The sequence below is a fragment of the Coturnix japonica genome, chromosome 1 (assembly GCF_001577835.2).
Source record: "Coturnix japonica isolate 7356 chromosome 1, Coturnix japonica 2.1, whole genome shotgun sequence".
NCBI classification, from domain to species: domain Eukaryota; kingdom Metazoa; phylum Chordata; class Aves; order Galliformes; family Phasianidae; genus Coturnix; species Coturnix japonica.
In genome coordinates, this window is record NC_029516.1 from 130,287,090 (window position 1) to 130,303,193 (window position 16,104).

The 16,104-nt window shown below is 37.7% G+C and overlaps 1 protein-coding gene across 20 annotated transcripts in view; it reads left to right on the forward strand.

The window, feature by feature from the left end:
- The window catches only part of DOCK9 (dedicator of cytokinesis 9), a 106,033-nt gene extending 94,181 nt beyond the window's left edge, over positions 1-11,852 (forward strand). For 10 of the 20 annotated variants that reach the window (XM_015851512.1, XM_015851520.2, XM_032442020.1 and 7 more), the window contains exons 46-55: positions 2,588-2,710; positions 3,066-3,179; positions 3,427-3,432; positions 3,833-3,868; positions 4,685-4,831; positions 6,837-7,047; positions 7,689-7,879; positions 8,573-8,673; positions 8,829-8,967; positions 10,581-11,852. In XM_015851512.1, coding sequence (XP_015706998.1) covers positions 2,588-2,710; positions 3,066-3,179; positions 3,427-3,432; positions 3,833-3,868; positions 4,685-4,831; positions 6,837-7,047; positions 7,689-7,879; positions 8,573-8,673; positions 8,829-8,967; positions 10,581-10,703 — 1,191 coding nt within the window. In that variant the 3' untranslated portion in view covers positions 10,704-11,852. Of the gene's footprint in view, positions 1-2,587; positions 2,711-3,065; positions 3,180-3,426; positions 3,433-3,832; positions 3,869-4,684; positions 4,832-6,836; positions 7,048-7,688; positions 7,880-8,572; positions 8,674-8,828; positions 8,968-10,238; positions 10,247-10,580 lie in introns of all 20 variants that reach the window. The other 10 variants (XM_015851517.1, XM_015851511.2, XM_015851510.2 and 7 more) reach the window with 4 other exon arrangements.
- The last annotated feature ends 4,252 nt before the right edge of the window (positions 11,853-16,104 follow it).

The window sequence follows — 16,104 nt, forward strand, 5'->3', positions numbered from 1 at the left end:
TTTTTTAACTGGAATGTCTTTCTTATTCTTCTTCTGATTAGTCACTCAGTGTAAAAAGAACATACAGCTTTTTCTGAGTCATTGAACCCTGCCCAGATTTATTTCCATCTCTCAGTATTTCCATGGAGCAAAAATACGCCAAGGCTGAAATTACAAGCCTGTGGCTCTTGCAAAGGGTTCAAACGTTGCCAAATTTCTTTTTCCCTCTATGGAGTCCTTTTTTAAACTTAGCTATGTATATGTGTATCTGGAGGAAACAAAAAAGTTACCATTTTTCAAATAACTTCTTATAGTTTACCCTTCAATCTCTTAAGAAGAGACTAAAAATCTCTTATTTTATGTCTTATTTAAGACATAAATTAAGATGCCCAGGACTTTAGTTCTTCAAGTTGCTTCTATTTGCTTCTTGAATAGGAATATATCACATGTAGAGCGTTACCTCAGTATGTTCTTATAATAAGGGAATCTGCAGGGTAGAGTAATGGGAAGATACAAGTGTGTATTTCAAGAGCTACTTTACTACTACTGAGTTAAATGAATCTGTGCTTGGGAGTTTTTCCTCTATCTGGTAACTACTATTTAGGATTAAATCTCCAAAATAGTAATTGGTGGGATGGAGGTGGAGTGGGGGAGGACCTGTTTTTTAACAGTTACTGTATGTATTTCATGAAAACAGTTGTGCAGCCAGACAGGCCCGTTCATCAGCATCAGTCAGATTCTCCTTTTAGAACTACAATCTTGTGGATGTCACAAATTGCACAGCAAAAGCCTGGAAGCTATTATCCTTTCCATTCTAGGCTTCGCTGTAAAGAGTTCATCTGTCAGAGCTCTGAGCGATGGCTGACAGACCGCTGTCCAGTGCCAGATTCCGTGAGGAATAAAAGCTTGGAAAAAGTTAATTCAGATTTGTTGTTTTTTTTTTCCAAAATATAATTTGCCAAAATACTGTTCCACCTCAAATATTAAGTCAGTATATACCTTTTGGCTTTTGTTTTTTCCTTTCTTTTTAGTTCTTGGCGCCTTGTTTCACATGAGAAGCCACTGTTAATGTTATTCCAACTTCAGATTGGTAAATGAAAGTTAATGCTTCCCAGCATGCCTTATATAAAGGAGACTGTTCTGTGACCCTGCAGCCCTTTCCAGATAGGAAATCTTAACATAGATTCTCAAATGCCAGACAATTTCCCTGTCACCTCTGTGTTACAGCTACGTAATGAAAACTGTAGCACAACCCAAAGCAAGACGAGTGCTTTTTATTCTTAGAAAACAGAATCCATAACTTTAAAAACCTGACAAATAGATTTGTAGTGCAGTATTACTCCAGGGGAAGCCTTTCTGCAGCCAGCAAATGCTTTCATATTGCTCCACTTACACATTCTCAGATTTATAACCTTTTCATGGACAAGATTTTTTTTTTCCCCTTGTGATTTGGCAGTTTAAGAAAAATGATCATTAGATTTCCTTTCATCTGTATGCACTGGGGTGAAATCATCTACTATTTATCCTGCTTTTTCTCACACTGGGCGGTTTCTCAGAATCAAAGATAGTTATGCAGATAACTACTGAGTGCAGCCTATTTATCAGGCAGTGTGTTCCAGTGCAAAGGGAGGTTTAAATTAGTGAACGGCTGGAGCCATTCTTGGAATTGAAATATAGGAGGCTCCCCCTGCACACCAGGAGCAGCGCTGCGCTGTGCGGTGCCGGAGCACTGGCACAGGCTGCCCAGAGGCTGTGGGCTCTCCTCCCTGCAGCTCTACAGGAGCCGCCTGCCCATGGGCCTGGGCACCCTGCTCTGGGTGCTGCTGCTGGAGCAGGGGCTGGGACACAGGGACACAGAGGGTCCTGCCTGCCTCAGCCAGACTGGGGTGCTGGGTGTTTGTTTCTTCATTAGCAATCTGCATTACAAGGTACAGCATTTCCCATATGCAGCTTGTGATCTTTATATTCTTTCCTGTGGGCGAATGAAGTTTTGCTGTATTTGGATGCCCCCTTGTGTATGAGTTAAGACTTGCGGGTATCTCTTGCAGTCCAGCAGCAGCATGAAACTTTCCATCTTTACCACCACATGTCTGTTGAGGGTGAAAACATTGGGGAGTATGTACAGCCCCATAGGGACTGGGGGAAAGGAGATGATTTTTAGGGATTATTTGAGCACATGAACAAGGGTAGTATTTTTCAGTCCTTTTTTTTTTTTTTTTTAACTGTTTTCAGAAGTAAAGATGGCTTTTCTTAGTGATGTGTTTCTGCTCCCTCAGTCCTCTACCAAAGGAAAGAGGGATATACAGCAGCACTGGATCTTTTCAGAGGGTAAAAGGAGTTATTTCCAGCTTCTGACTTGACTACCATGGCAACAGTGGTACCAGGAGGTCTTTCTCTGTCTCACACTTGGCTTCTAGTGAAGGATATTGGATCCCCAAGCATTTTTTTTTTAAGAGTTCTGAGATTGCCACAGTCATTTTAATCTGCAAAATTGTCTTTTGAGGCAGAATATCTATTTCCAATTGAAAGGAATTGTGGTGTGGTATCCTAACATGCTTCTAATCACCGTCTAATTGTTTCTCTTTTCCAAATATGTGTCCAATTCTAGGATGTGCTGATGGAATTGCTGGAGCAGTGTGCTGATGGACTCTGGAAGGCGGAGCGCTATGAGCTGATTGCTGATATATATAAACTTATAATTCCCATTTATGAGAAAAGGAGAGATTTTGAGGTACTAAATTAGAATTAGACTAGAATGAGAAAAACCTGGTTTTTCAGTCTAACTACATGAAACAGTACATGTCGTAGAGAAAATTTTAACTGCTGCAACTGGTATGTACATGTGTTGAAATGTTCATCTTTTTATTTTAAATCATTCTAATTTTTTCAAATAAATATGAATTATTAGAATTTAACTTTGCATGTTGCCAAGTTGTAAAGGGGCTGAACATATGACCACTGTTCAGTAGAACAGTCTTTTTAGTCTTTTTAGATGTTATTAACTACAGGAATGTCATTCATGCCTCCAAGATAGGAGTGTTCTGTGTTGTCCTGTTGCCCCATTATTATTTTCTTTTGGTTTTTAGCGGCTTGCTCATTTATATGACACTCTTCATCGTGCATACAGTAAAGTAACAGAAGTTATGCATACAGGCAAGAGACTGCTGGGAACTTACTTCAGGGTAGCATTCTTTGGACAGGTGAGTATAACATCATTACTGCAGTATTCAATAAGAAAAACCTTTATTTATTTTACAAGATACACTGTTTCATCATTTTTGCTGATACCGTGACTTAAAAAGCACAGGAAATATGTTATAAAATAAGTAGTTTAACACTGTCGATAACTTACTTTGAAATATTTATCAATTCCAATACAATTCTTTCTTATTTTCCTCAGTAAATTTTTTGCTTTTTTTTCTTTCTTCTTTTATTTACTACCTTAAGGCAGCGGTAAGTTTTCTGTAATGTCAGTTCTCAGCAATGCATTGACTTAATGTCTGTAGTGCTACGGTGTGGTTGGCAAGGCTGCTTCTTAGATTGGTATGCATTCAGAGCCACTGCAATTAAGAAAAGTAATAACATTAAGTTCCATTTGGAGAAGAACTCATTCTTGTCTATACATCGGTATGCATGCTTCAAACAAAAGTTCTGGCTGTGTACTGAACAGCTTCACATCCTCTAGTATGTGTTTACACTGCGTATGTATGAGTATGGTAGCACGCAGCATCAAGTAATACACTTTCTACATGCATAGCCCAGTCGTTAGTTGTTCAGCTGAGCATGGAGAATTGTAACGTACTCTGAGCGGTATAACTTTACATGTATTCTGTTGTCTTTTATAACTTTATAGCAATACCAGTTTACAGACAGTGAAACAGATGTTGAGGTAATTATAGTAACTGCTTATAAAGCAAGCAATGCAGTAAAAAGCTACTGCATTTCACTGTAGTTTGATGTGGGTATTTTTGTCAATCTAGCCTGTGTTTACATACGATACGTTGCGCTTTTCTCTTTTGTCTGTTACATTTTATGACAAAAAATATTTATTTTCTGATTTTAAACACAAATTCAGACATGGCTTTCTGTTTTAAATCAGTCACCTGTTTCACTTTCCACGTATTCTATGTAACATTTGGTTATGGTTTCAAAAAAAAAAGCTCTATGTCACAAAAATAACGAAGTATATGCTAAAGTAGGACGGCACTTAATTAAGGTGTTTTTATAAATCAAATTACAAGCTGTTGTCAAAATAATTTCTTGTGAATCAGTTGTACAAGGCAACAAACCTCTGTTTTGGCAAGTGAAACAGTGCTGAAAGTTCACTTTTTAAATAAAAGTGAAGAGAATACTTGTATATCAAGGGCTTGGCACTCCATAAAATGACAACAAACCGTACAGTTTTAACTTCATGTGTTTCTGTTATCTTTCATTCATTCTTGAGTAAATGACTATTTTTGCCTTTTTTTCTGGCTTTTTGTTTTGTGTGTGTGTGGATTTGCTTTTCTGTTTGTTTTTATTTTGTTGTTTTCTTGGGAAATCTTTTTTTTAACTTAGATTTAATTTGTTCATTTACACTTGCTTGAAACCTAATGTTTGATGTTGGTTTCCTTTGAACCACAAACACGTTCATCTTAATCATCGTTCAGTGTTGCTTTTTATTTTTCCCCAGCATTTTGTTTACTTTATTTTTTTTCTTTTGCAGGGATTCTTTGAGGATGAAGATGGAAAGGAATATATTTATAAGGAGCCTAAACTCACTCCTCTTTCAGAAATATCTCAAAGACTCCAAAAACTCTACTCAGACAAATTTGGATCTGAAAACGTCAAAATGATTCAGGATTCTGGCAAAGTATGTTTTTTATTTTCTCTTAAGGGTTCCAATATATCACTTCTTCCCATTAATCCCCTTGAAGTGATGTGAGATCACTGTCATTTACTCATTTGGTTCACAACATGCACGTATAAAAACTGCTGGGAGAGCCATCTCCTTCCAACATCATCCATTCTGTTATGCTGTAGGAGACCCTGCTTCAGCAGGGAGCTGGCAGTAGATGATCTCCAGAGACCCTCTCCAACCACAACCATTCTGTGATTAAGGACTGCCATATTGTTACCATGATCATATTATTATTCTTTTTACCAGTGTGGTATTAAACTGTGGGTTTCCCATGATGCTCATCTGTTATCATCTTTACCTGGAAGATGCTCTTAGTAAAAAAATTAAGTATCTAATAAAGCTGGGTGCTATAAATGTGTTTTCTTCCACCACCACCACCTTGCCAAAGCCTGGTTAAATATTTTTCTGAGATAAAATTTTCCGTGTATCCCTTCAGAATAGAATAGTCCTGTTGGAAGAGACGTTCAAAGGTCAAGTCCAACTGCTTTGGCCTCTGTAGTCTCCTCTTGCTGCTTTTAAGTAAAGATTTGTGATAGGAATAGCTGGAACCTTTGAATGAAAGAGAATTGTGGTAACCCGTAGGCTGAGAAGGCACAAGATGCTTTTCTGCATTCCTTTCATTCCCTTCCTCAGCCAGTTCAAGGCTCCAGACTCTACATTGATTTTCTCATAGTATAATTTCTTGTCTCTTCTGTTCATTGATTCTGTAAGCAAGATCACAAAGTGCTATGCTTCTCAACCATTTACATTCAGCAATGGTGGCCTTTTCAGTACTTCTACTCAAACTGGAACTTTAGAGGAAGGGAGAACTTTTGCAAGGGTTTAATTTCATGTGCTGGAAAATGAGATTTATATTCTATGCTGTTTTTCACACCTCTTCCAGTGTACTCTGAATAAAGCCTGTAAATGTACTGAGTTCTTTACAGGTAATTATAACCTGTCTGTTTGTCAGCTTGTGAGGGGAACATTTCTATCAATTATGCTGGAATGAATCCCTAAATTACCATCTAAGTTCCAGTCTAATAATTGGAAAACATTGTGGATTTTCAAATCAAGCAGCATGTCCCTCTAAAAACTGATAACAGATGGGCAGCTTTAGTTTTATTCACATTTACTCCAGTATTTAAATGCTGACTTCAAGTGTATATTTGCATCTCTGCTTTTCACAGTTTATGAAAGTAAAATGGCTCAGAATCAGGCAGAGATAACAAATGTTTGACAGGGGACTGAAATGGCAAGTGACAACATTTAGAAGGGTGAACAAGTTTAGGGTCCCCTCTTTATCTAATAGTGAGGGGAATTTACATGAGAAAATATTATGGGTACATTTAGGGACCCTGTTGGGCAATGATTTTAGGAAGCCTCATCTGCTGCTACAGGAGATTAGTAGCTACTTTTACTGAATTAAACATTTGCTGCTCCATACTGAACATGGAGCCTACAGTGTGAGCCCCAGATTACTCTTCGGAACCCTTATTGGGTGTCACAATTAGGACAGCCAGGTTGGTAGAAGTGCTTCCTGAAGGTGATATCTAAACTGTCTAAAGGTACATTTTTATTTTCAGCTGTTCACTTTTTATGTATTTTATGTATTGCTAGTTTTGGTCTCCAGTCTCTTCTTGTATCAGCCATCACAGAGGACAGTATTTGTTTCTACTATTTATTTTCTTTGAGAATATTTATGCATGAATAAAACTCTTTTTATTGCAGTTTTGCATATGGCAAGTAATTATAGTGTTAAAAAAAGGGCATGTAATGACCGTATCAAGCTTCATAACAATTAGGAACTGAAGTCAGAGAAGCCCATGAGAGCATTAACATTTTCTGTGCTTGGAGCAAACCAAATATAGTATCTGAAATTTGTCTAACTGCAAGTTTTTCAGTGGTTTTCTTTCTTTTGTTTGGTTGCTTGGTTGTTTTTTTCTTTTTAATTATTATTATTTTTTATGTTTTTAAGGTAAATCCAAAGGATTTAGATTCCAAATATGCCTATATTCAGGTTACACATGTAGTTCCTTACTTTGAAGAAAAAGAGTTACAAGAAAGAAAAACAGATTTTGAGAGGACTCATAACATCCGTCGCTTTATGTTTGAGATGCCTTTTACCCAAGCTGGTAAAAGACAAGGAGGAGTAGAAGAACAGTGCAAACGGCGGACTATCTTGACAGGTAACACATCCGATAGAAATTGCCTTTAAGAGAAAAAGGGTGGGGGGAAACCTTTAAAGGCCATCAAGTTCAAATCCCCTGCAACGAATAGGGACACCCATAGATAGATCAGGTTGCCCGGTGCCTGATCCAGCCTTACCTTGAATGTCTCCGGGGTCATCAACCACATCAGTGGGCAGCCTGTTCCAGTGGCTCACCACCCTCAATGAAAAAGATTTTTTTCCTTCCATCTAAAGTAAATATATCAACTTTTTTTTTTCTCATATACACATATATATCAGTTCATTATATCAGATTTACAAAGCTAATACTTAAGAGGAAATTGATAATGTTGTCTTGCCATTTTTTAGTTCTTCTCCTCTTTGAGCTATGTGGATAATAAGCAATTCTTTTTACCATTTCCCTATAGATGAAGTTGTAATGTTTTATTTCTTGGTTATTGTTATAGTAACAGCAATGAGGCTTCTGTGCTTTACTACATGTATTTAAATTTTCAGTATGTTGTTTCCCTGTGCAAGCAGTTCTTCAAGTTATATAATGTATCATTAAAGCGGATGTAGAGTTTTCTCTTACAATTCTATCAAAGTTCACCTTATTCAAACGCCTTTTAAAAGCTTCATTAAATTCATTTTTGTCCGTAGCTATACATTGTTTCCCATATGTGAAGAAGCGCATTCCAGTCATGTACCAGCACCACACTGATTTAAACCCCATTGAAGTGGCCATTGATGAAATGAGTAAGAAAGTTGCAGAACTCAGGCAGCTTTGTGCTTCAGCTGAAGTAGATATGATCAAATTGCAGTTGAAGCTACAGGGGAGCGTCAGTGTTCAGGTAAGACCATTCACTTTGCCGTTGGGTCATTTTGCTCATTTCTGTCACGAAATGAAAAAGTATCAAAGTAGCATTTTACCATTAATTTCCATTCTGTCCATTCAAGAATGTCCTAAGTCAGTAGGATGCTTGCTGTTGGCTGTTTTTCCCAGAACAGGAAAAGCAATAAAATTATTTCATATAAACACTGCTCATTTGACATTTGGTTCTATGGTAGGATTAGGATTATGTTTCCGGAATCTTTGGAGACCTGAAACTAGAATCAAGTAATGACTTCCTAACTGAGCTAAAATTCACACCATTCACAGAGCTGTAGGTCTGCTCACATTAGCAGCAGCGTGTTTGTTGCTGGTTTTGTGTTTTGGTAAGATACTTAAGGGGATGAAGGGAGTGCTGAAAAACAAAAGAAGGATAATAGAAGAACATCTCAGTGCAAGAACTGAATGTAGTAAAAAGAAATGATCAGGTCCACCACCACCAAAATAGGATATGTTGTGTGTGAATTTTAGCAACTAGAAATCAGTGTGGTACAGGTGTTACTAGTTATTTCTTAGGAAGAAAATCCAGGATTTCTTGTTTGATTTTATTTGATTTTTTGTAATATTTGGTTGTGTTTTTGGACGCTTGTGGTGTCTGCTATTGCTAAGACAGCAAGTCAGAGAACTAACAGTGTTTTGTAATTCTTGTTCTTAGGTTAATGCTGGTCCGTTAGCATATGCACGGGCTTTCTTAGATGACACAAACACCAAAAGATACCCAGACAATAAAGTGAAGCTACTGAAGGAAGTGTTTAGGTATGTTGGCATGTTGGTTTGCTTTTTAATAAAATAAATAAAAACTCAAGACTGACAAAAGATTTTTTAAAACACTTTTAAACAGCGTTTGTAATTAACTTGTCTGGTTCTTGTATTCCTATTTGAGATCATTGTTATTATTTTATCTAAACCAGGCAATTTGTGGAAGCTTGTGGGCACGCTCTTGGTGTAAACGAGCGACTTATAAAGGAAGATCAGTTGGAATATCAAGAAGAAATGAAAGCCAACTACAGGGAAATGGCAAAAGAGCTTTCTGAAATAATGCATGAGCAAGTAGGTGCTGAGATGAATTTATGCATTCCACTCCTCAAAACGTAGCTGAAATGCGTAGGAAAAGCACATATTGTGCTGTACTTCAGGGAACTATGCTTGCTCGTTTTCCTTTTATTTCTCTGAATGTAAGCATAGCATGGAATTTTGGAACTGCATCAGTTCTTTTGTTTTCTGCACGTTCTTTCTTGACCTTCAGGATTAAGTCGTACTCATTATGGAAATTAATCTCATTGGCACCAGCCCGATTTTCATGCAGAGTAAGACTACAGTAAAGATAACAATCAAATTTTATAACGTGAAAATTTATGCCAAGAATAATTGATGTGTCTACAGAGACCTTCATGCAGTGTCCCAGAAACCTAATTTCAGTCAATGGCCATTTTTTGGCATTCAACAATTTGTCAGTGGGATGAAGTACTGTTCACATGCTTCTCTGTTTCCTTGTATTTCCTCATCTTCTCAAATACAATGCTCTGAGTAGCTCTGTGCTATAGATTCTGGTGAAGCACAAGAATACAGCATGCACGCAGGATTTGTTTTCGTTCTCTTATTCTTTTGTTACACCGTGACAGAGAAAAGCTTATCACAAATACAGATTTCTTGTAACCACCGATAATGGAAAATATGGAGAGATGAGGTTTGTAAGGAGTGATACTGTTTTGTCAGAACATGCTTTATCTTCCACTGGTGCAGGAAAAAAAGGATATAATGATGGTTTGAACACAGGAAGAAATAATTTGAACTCAATGCAAGATGTTGATGTTTAAAACATGCTCACGTGTGAGTTTCCAAAGATTGAGGGTAGGAGAAAAGACGTCACGCTTGTAACTTTAGGAGTAAATCAAATTGGATAAAAGTAAACAAAGAGAAGGGGCAAACAACTGACACTGTAAGGTAGTGTGGACAGAATATGAATGTACAGCATCAGTTAATACTATTAACCTATTACTGTGGGTTTTATAAATAAAACATTCTATGTAAAAAACAAAGAAAAAAATAGATTAATTGCACCTCGAAGGCTTAGGATAACAAAGGCCTTCACCCAGATCTTTAAGAATATTGCCCTTCTATGCCTGCCTGTTGCTGTATTTGGAGAAAAGACTAAAAAACTTCTCACAGTGTTTGTTCTGTCATTGAAAAAAACAACAACAATTAGCTGTCTTACAATGGTGTGGATTATGAAGAGTTGCAAAAACTTTGTATGGAAAATTTTATAAAAGAATCTTAACTTATTTTTCTTTTTTTCCTCCCCTTTTGCTTGCAAATATCAGATGGGATGGTAATTAGTTTTCTTTACTTTTGCTTTTACTTGGCCTAATCTTTATGTAGTTCCTTTAAGCTAAGGATGAATCTTCATAAAAATGTACCTTGTTCAGAACAAGTTTGCTCTCTCTCTCTTTATTCATCCTCTAGGTGAGGAGGTGTTATTAGATGACCCTGCTTGAGCCAAGAAAGTTGGTCAAGGGGGTTTCCAGCTCAACCAGTCTGTGATTCTGTGATGTTAGAAATGAAATCCTTTTGTTGAACTACTGCAAGCTGTATTTGAATAGCTGTTTTGTAAATGCTTATGTCATTTTGGAACATTCTAATGAATATACGTTTTCCATTTAAAGATTACTCCGGTTGAAGAAAAGGCCAATGTTATGCCCAATTCGCTGCACATTTTCAACGCCATAAGTGGAACTCCAACAAGCACAACAGTTCATGGGATGCCCAGTTCCTCTTCAGTTGCATGATTGTTTTGTAAAGTATGGTGGGGCTTTTTGTTGGATTTAGTTTTTTCTAGTTGGATTTGTTTCATTGTGTGCAGACTCAGGATGATTTTGAAGCTAAAAGTTGGGCACGTGCAAGCTGCTAATACATTAAGAAGTCTGAGCACACTTAGATATCAAGGCAGACAGTGATAAGCAAATAGCAATTACTGGTGATAGTCTTTTGGAGTAAGTGAAGGAGGCACACATCTATTTTTTAATCTTTCTGGTAACACTTAGAAGTATTCACAGCGTCATCACAGAAGTGCGTATTGAGAAATAATAAAGTTGAAGTTAATTTCTGTTTTCCATTAGAAAGTGTTATTAAGATGAATTGCACATTACAAAAAAGTGTTGTGGGATGTAATTTTGCAGATATTCAGGTGTTCTTTCTTTTTTGTGTATGGCACATAGAGATTGATTCCAAGCACATGAATTATTTTTGGGACTAGACAGAGACACTAGTTTCTTGGGCTTAATGGAACTGACAGTAGTAGTTTTTGTACCATTTGGCAAATTGTCGTGCTTTATTTTATACCTTGTTGCATTTTGAAAGTACTTGAGCTTGGATCTTGAACAACTGAATACAACCAAAGGTCTGTATTAATGAACGCAAAGTTATAGGAGTTATACTAAACTATCAATAGTAGTAAACTGTTCTGTACATATTGTTTGTTAATACAGTCCATACAGTCTGTACATAAATATATTACATTTCTAAGCATTTTTAATATTCATACCAGCTCTTCTCCTGCTTTCACGTTATTGTGAAAATTTGCTCGTTCCAAGTATATGCAGACTTTACTGTTCATTTATCCATGTATATAAATAAGTGCAATATAAAGATGTATACAGTCTTTGCTATGTTAGGTTTATATGCAGTTATTAAAAGAAAAAAATACTTTTTTGCCAAAGCAACGGAGTAATGTAATTGGTGATCATGGTTACTGTGGTAAATGGTGGTATAATTTAAAGCTTTTTTCCATATTCTTATTCTTTTAAGACATTAATTTAGTAATTTTATATTTGGGGGAAATAAAGGTTTTTAATTTTATTTAACTGGAAGCACTGTCCTGCTGTAATTAAACATTCTGTACTACATCTATATTAAAAGGAAAAAAGTAGTTACTTTTCTCACCGTGTGCTCTGGTTTTTATTTTAGATTTTCCCATAAAACTGGTGAAAGATGAAAGCTTGACTAAAATAAACCCATTGCAGTTAATATTAGGAACTCTTCAGAACTCTTCATCCAATGACAGCAGCAATCATTTTGCCTTCTGATATTGATTGCCATTTTCTGTAGCGCGGCATCAAATTCATCTGTTGCCGGTAACTCTTGTGAGGTTTTTCCCAGCAGGTCATCCTGGTTTAAGCAGCTTTACGCCAATAATTTTGAAATCAATGAAAGTGAGAGGTGAGATGTTTTTTCAAATGCAAGAGGAAAAGCAGATGTCTGTCTGGAAGAGTTGTCCTCCTGTCTACGAGAAAATGCTTCAAACTGCTGGATGGGTACATTTGAGTGGGCATTTCATGTTTGAAAACTGGTCAGAAATTGTCTTCTTCCTTTTGCACTAGTCAACATTCATAGAAGAACAGCTATGGAAGGAGCCAAAAGTTCTGATGGAGCTATTAAGTAATGAGTCATTTTTTTTTTTCAATTGCACGAGTTGTAAATGAAACAGATAAGTTCTCAAGGGCGTACAGATAACTGCAAGAAAAGAGCCTTAGTTAAGCAAAACTGTCCACTTCATTGCTCATTCCACAGCTCTGAGAGGTCTCTGAACGTCGTGTAGTGGGAGATAAGCTCAGAGCTATATTTGATTTAGTGCAGCTTTAGTAGCCACTTTAACCATAATAATCGATCTCAAGGAATGGAACGGGGCAAACACCTTTTACAGGTGGAAGAATTGTCAGCATAACTATTTAGCCTGTGACAAAAAAGAAGAAAACTTCTGTTCACCCATTAGCAGTCCCTTGAGGGCTGAGTTTGGGGTTTCCTTGTGTTTGCTTAAAACTTTCTCTCATCACAAGTGATGGACCCTTCTTCTCCATGGATAACTTCAAGCATGATCATCTTCTCATGCCAGTGTGTTAGTCCACTGTAAAAATAGATAATAAAGCTTGGGAACAATCTATTTAAATGTGCCTACAGTGGTTATATGTCTTGGTTTTATGTATGGTTGTTGTTTAAACCAGTTACAGTTTGCTAGAGAAAGACCAAATGGAGGAGGTCACACCCTACACTAAAATATGGCATCTGTTTTGGAGATGGATACTGGTGACTCAGAACCATTTAGAACTGGAAGAGAAACAAAGTCATGCTAACAAATAAAGCACAAAGTAGCAGTATATTAACAAACGTCTGTATTGTTACAATGGATAATTAACTTGCCATGCATACTGCAGAGATGAGTGAGGGGAGGAGCTGACTCATTTTAAGAGATGTGCTTGAAGTAGTGAAGTGAAATATACTTCCTTAGTGCCCTTTAGAAAACCGTTGTATCTTAACGTTTTTGGATTATAGATGATTAGTATGAAATAATTACTATGCATGCATAGAATCCTGTGATCAGATTGGTATCTGTTAATGAGTGGCTGCAATAACCACAGAATAAGTCCTTTTTGCTTGGTTTCAAAGAAGTCTAAATCTCAACTGCTTGTTGGTCAAGGAAATTGGTACAAATTAGGTCTTAAAAATTGACTGGGCTAGAAGAAATGTTATAGATTAATGACTTTATAAAAAGTGGAATATTTAAATGGAAAGAAGAGGAAATAGAAACTAAAGTACAGAATATAAAGGAATGTGAGATGGTCATTAGAAAAATCTGTCTTGCACAACTGAAGATAATCAGGCATTTGTCTGAAATCAGGCTAACTTTGAAGTAGCCTCATTACTAGGCAGGTGGTTAAGTGTGGAGATAGATAGGCTGAAAATGCTTGTATTCTGTCTTTAGAAACAGCCAAGAAAACATGCTTTTCATCTGGAGGTGACAAAATATTTCATAGATCCCAGATGGTCCAAAGGGAGCTTTATTTCTATGAGGTATTCAGTATCTACAGGCATAAAAATTGAAACCAAGTGTAATGAGAGTTGGCTGAAAGATCCTGGTTTGCTAATAATGTTCCTTTGAAAGAGGTCTGAAAGTACAGAAATTGAAGAATTTTCTTCACATTGTCCCAATATTCAGAAAAGGCCATGTGGGAGGATTATGTTCTTGTTGCCATGGTACTGGTGGGGACCGAGACACTAGGAGATCTATTATGAGATTCAAATGAAGAGGAACTAAAGATAGGCTTATACAGAACGTGGGTCTGGTCAAACAGCTGTCTCTATTTGCAGAAGCTCTGAATGCAGGGGATGTTTTGCAATTCACATTGACAGGGTAGTAGGGAGTTAACAAAATTTAATTCAAGGAAAGGGAAGATGGCATTTAGTCTGTGTCACTCAGGTTTCCTGCTTTCACCTTGTGCTATTCCTACACCACTTGCTTGTGTGCTCCAAGATACGAATTTCCAGGTGTTCTCACCAGCCTGGTTGGAGAGCCATATGGAAGACAAAGAATGCTGACTACTGAGCAATTCCCTCACTATGTGGGTACTTCATTGGCATCGACAAACTTTTTCAGCCTGATGTGTGTATCCTTCAGCTGCGTGATCTTCCACCTCAGCCTTGCTTACCTTGTCCCGCATAATCCCCAAGGGAGGTGGCTATCTATTGCCTGTGTTTCCCCATATCTTTATGGCTGCAGCCTTTCCGCCTGCTGGGACAGCAGGAAGTATTCTACCACGTGCTGCAACCTCACCACCATCCTCCTGTTATCAGAGCTCAGGTCTCCTGCTGACAAGTCACCAAGCTGTAGCCCTATTGGAGCTCAGACCTGCTGCTCTTGATACACACAGCACATTCCTCAGTGTTTACCAGTTTGATTGCTGTTATCAATACATCCTTCAACCCTTGTTACTTCTTGTGCTTCCATACTCTTCTATTTACAGCCCCCTACAGTAGACCTTTCTCATCAAGAATATGTCCAGGTGTAGAAAAACAGCCTGGAAAACGTTTTCAGAGACCACTGCTGGGAAATCACAGGTGAAATTCTGCTGGTAAATATTGGTGTAGTAGTGGCACTATTCAACACTTCAACTGGTAGTACAGAAACTACCAAACAGTAAAAATCACACCAACTTAAAGTGTGTAAAAACAAAGGTTGCCATCTCAGATTTGAACTGTTTCAGATGTGGAGCTGTACGTATTTTGGTTCCAACATCTGTAAAGTCATATTTCTAGAAACAGGATAATCAAATGTATGAGTTGTCTTTTGGGAAGCAGTAATGGTGCAAAGGATTTAAGGATTGTTTGGAATACACAGCTTGCCATGAGCAAACTCTTAGCGTCATTCTGTGGTGAAGAGCACCAATGCAACAAGTGAATGCAAATGGAATGTGGTGTGGTGGCTTTACCTTCTGCCCTAGAGCTCTGGTGTGAAACCAGTATGAAAGTGATGTGCTACTGGGAAGATGCTGGGGCTGAGATTTTAAAGTGTTGAAATCTGGAATTTCTGACCATAAGGAGTACAAGCAATGTTTTGTGGGATAAAGAAAATCCTTTACGGTGTGGGATCCAGGGGAGATTGATTGCCAAGCAGAAGATTGAGGAGTGTAAAACACAAGAAGTAACCATGCCAAAGAGTGTGGTGGATACTGTGGGGCTTTTAAAATCTGGGTGAGGAAAACAGCAATTGGATATACCAAGCAAATTCAGATTAGAAATAAGAGATAAAAGTTCTTAATTCCCTTCAACCATTTCTCAATCCTACTTCAACCACTGCATTCACCACCTGTGCTCAGTCCCAGAGGTCTTAATATTTTCTGTCTGATATTCATTACAGTTGGCAGATGTATTCACTGAATTACTTCATTGTGTCAGCTGTGGTAACGTGTGGGTACCAAGCTGAAGCTGCATGCACTAGCTCACAGCTAATGATCTTTTTTAGGTCCATGTTTAGCTGAAGCTAAAGCTTGTTAAAAGGATTGAGGTCCTGCAAAGAAAGTCTTAGAACCTGGAGTTCCCAAATCCAGTTTCATGTACAAGGAGTCTTCTCTTGGAGACTGGAAGGCCCCATGGAGACCTCACTGTGACCTTCTAGTACTTGAAGGGAGCTTATAAACAGGAGAGGGCCTGACTTTTAAACCCATCTGATAGTGATAGGACAAGGAGGAATGGCTTAAAACTAAAAGAGGGGAGATTACAGTTAGATGTCAGGAAGAAAATCTTTACTTAGAGACAGATGAGGTGCTGGCACAGCTGCCCAGAGCAGCTGTGGTGCCCCATCCCTGGAGGCATTCAAGGCCAGGTTAGATGGGGCTCTGGGTAGCCTGAGCTGGTGGG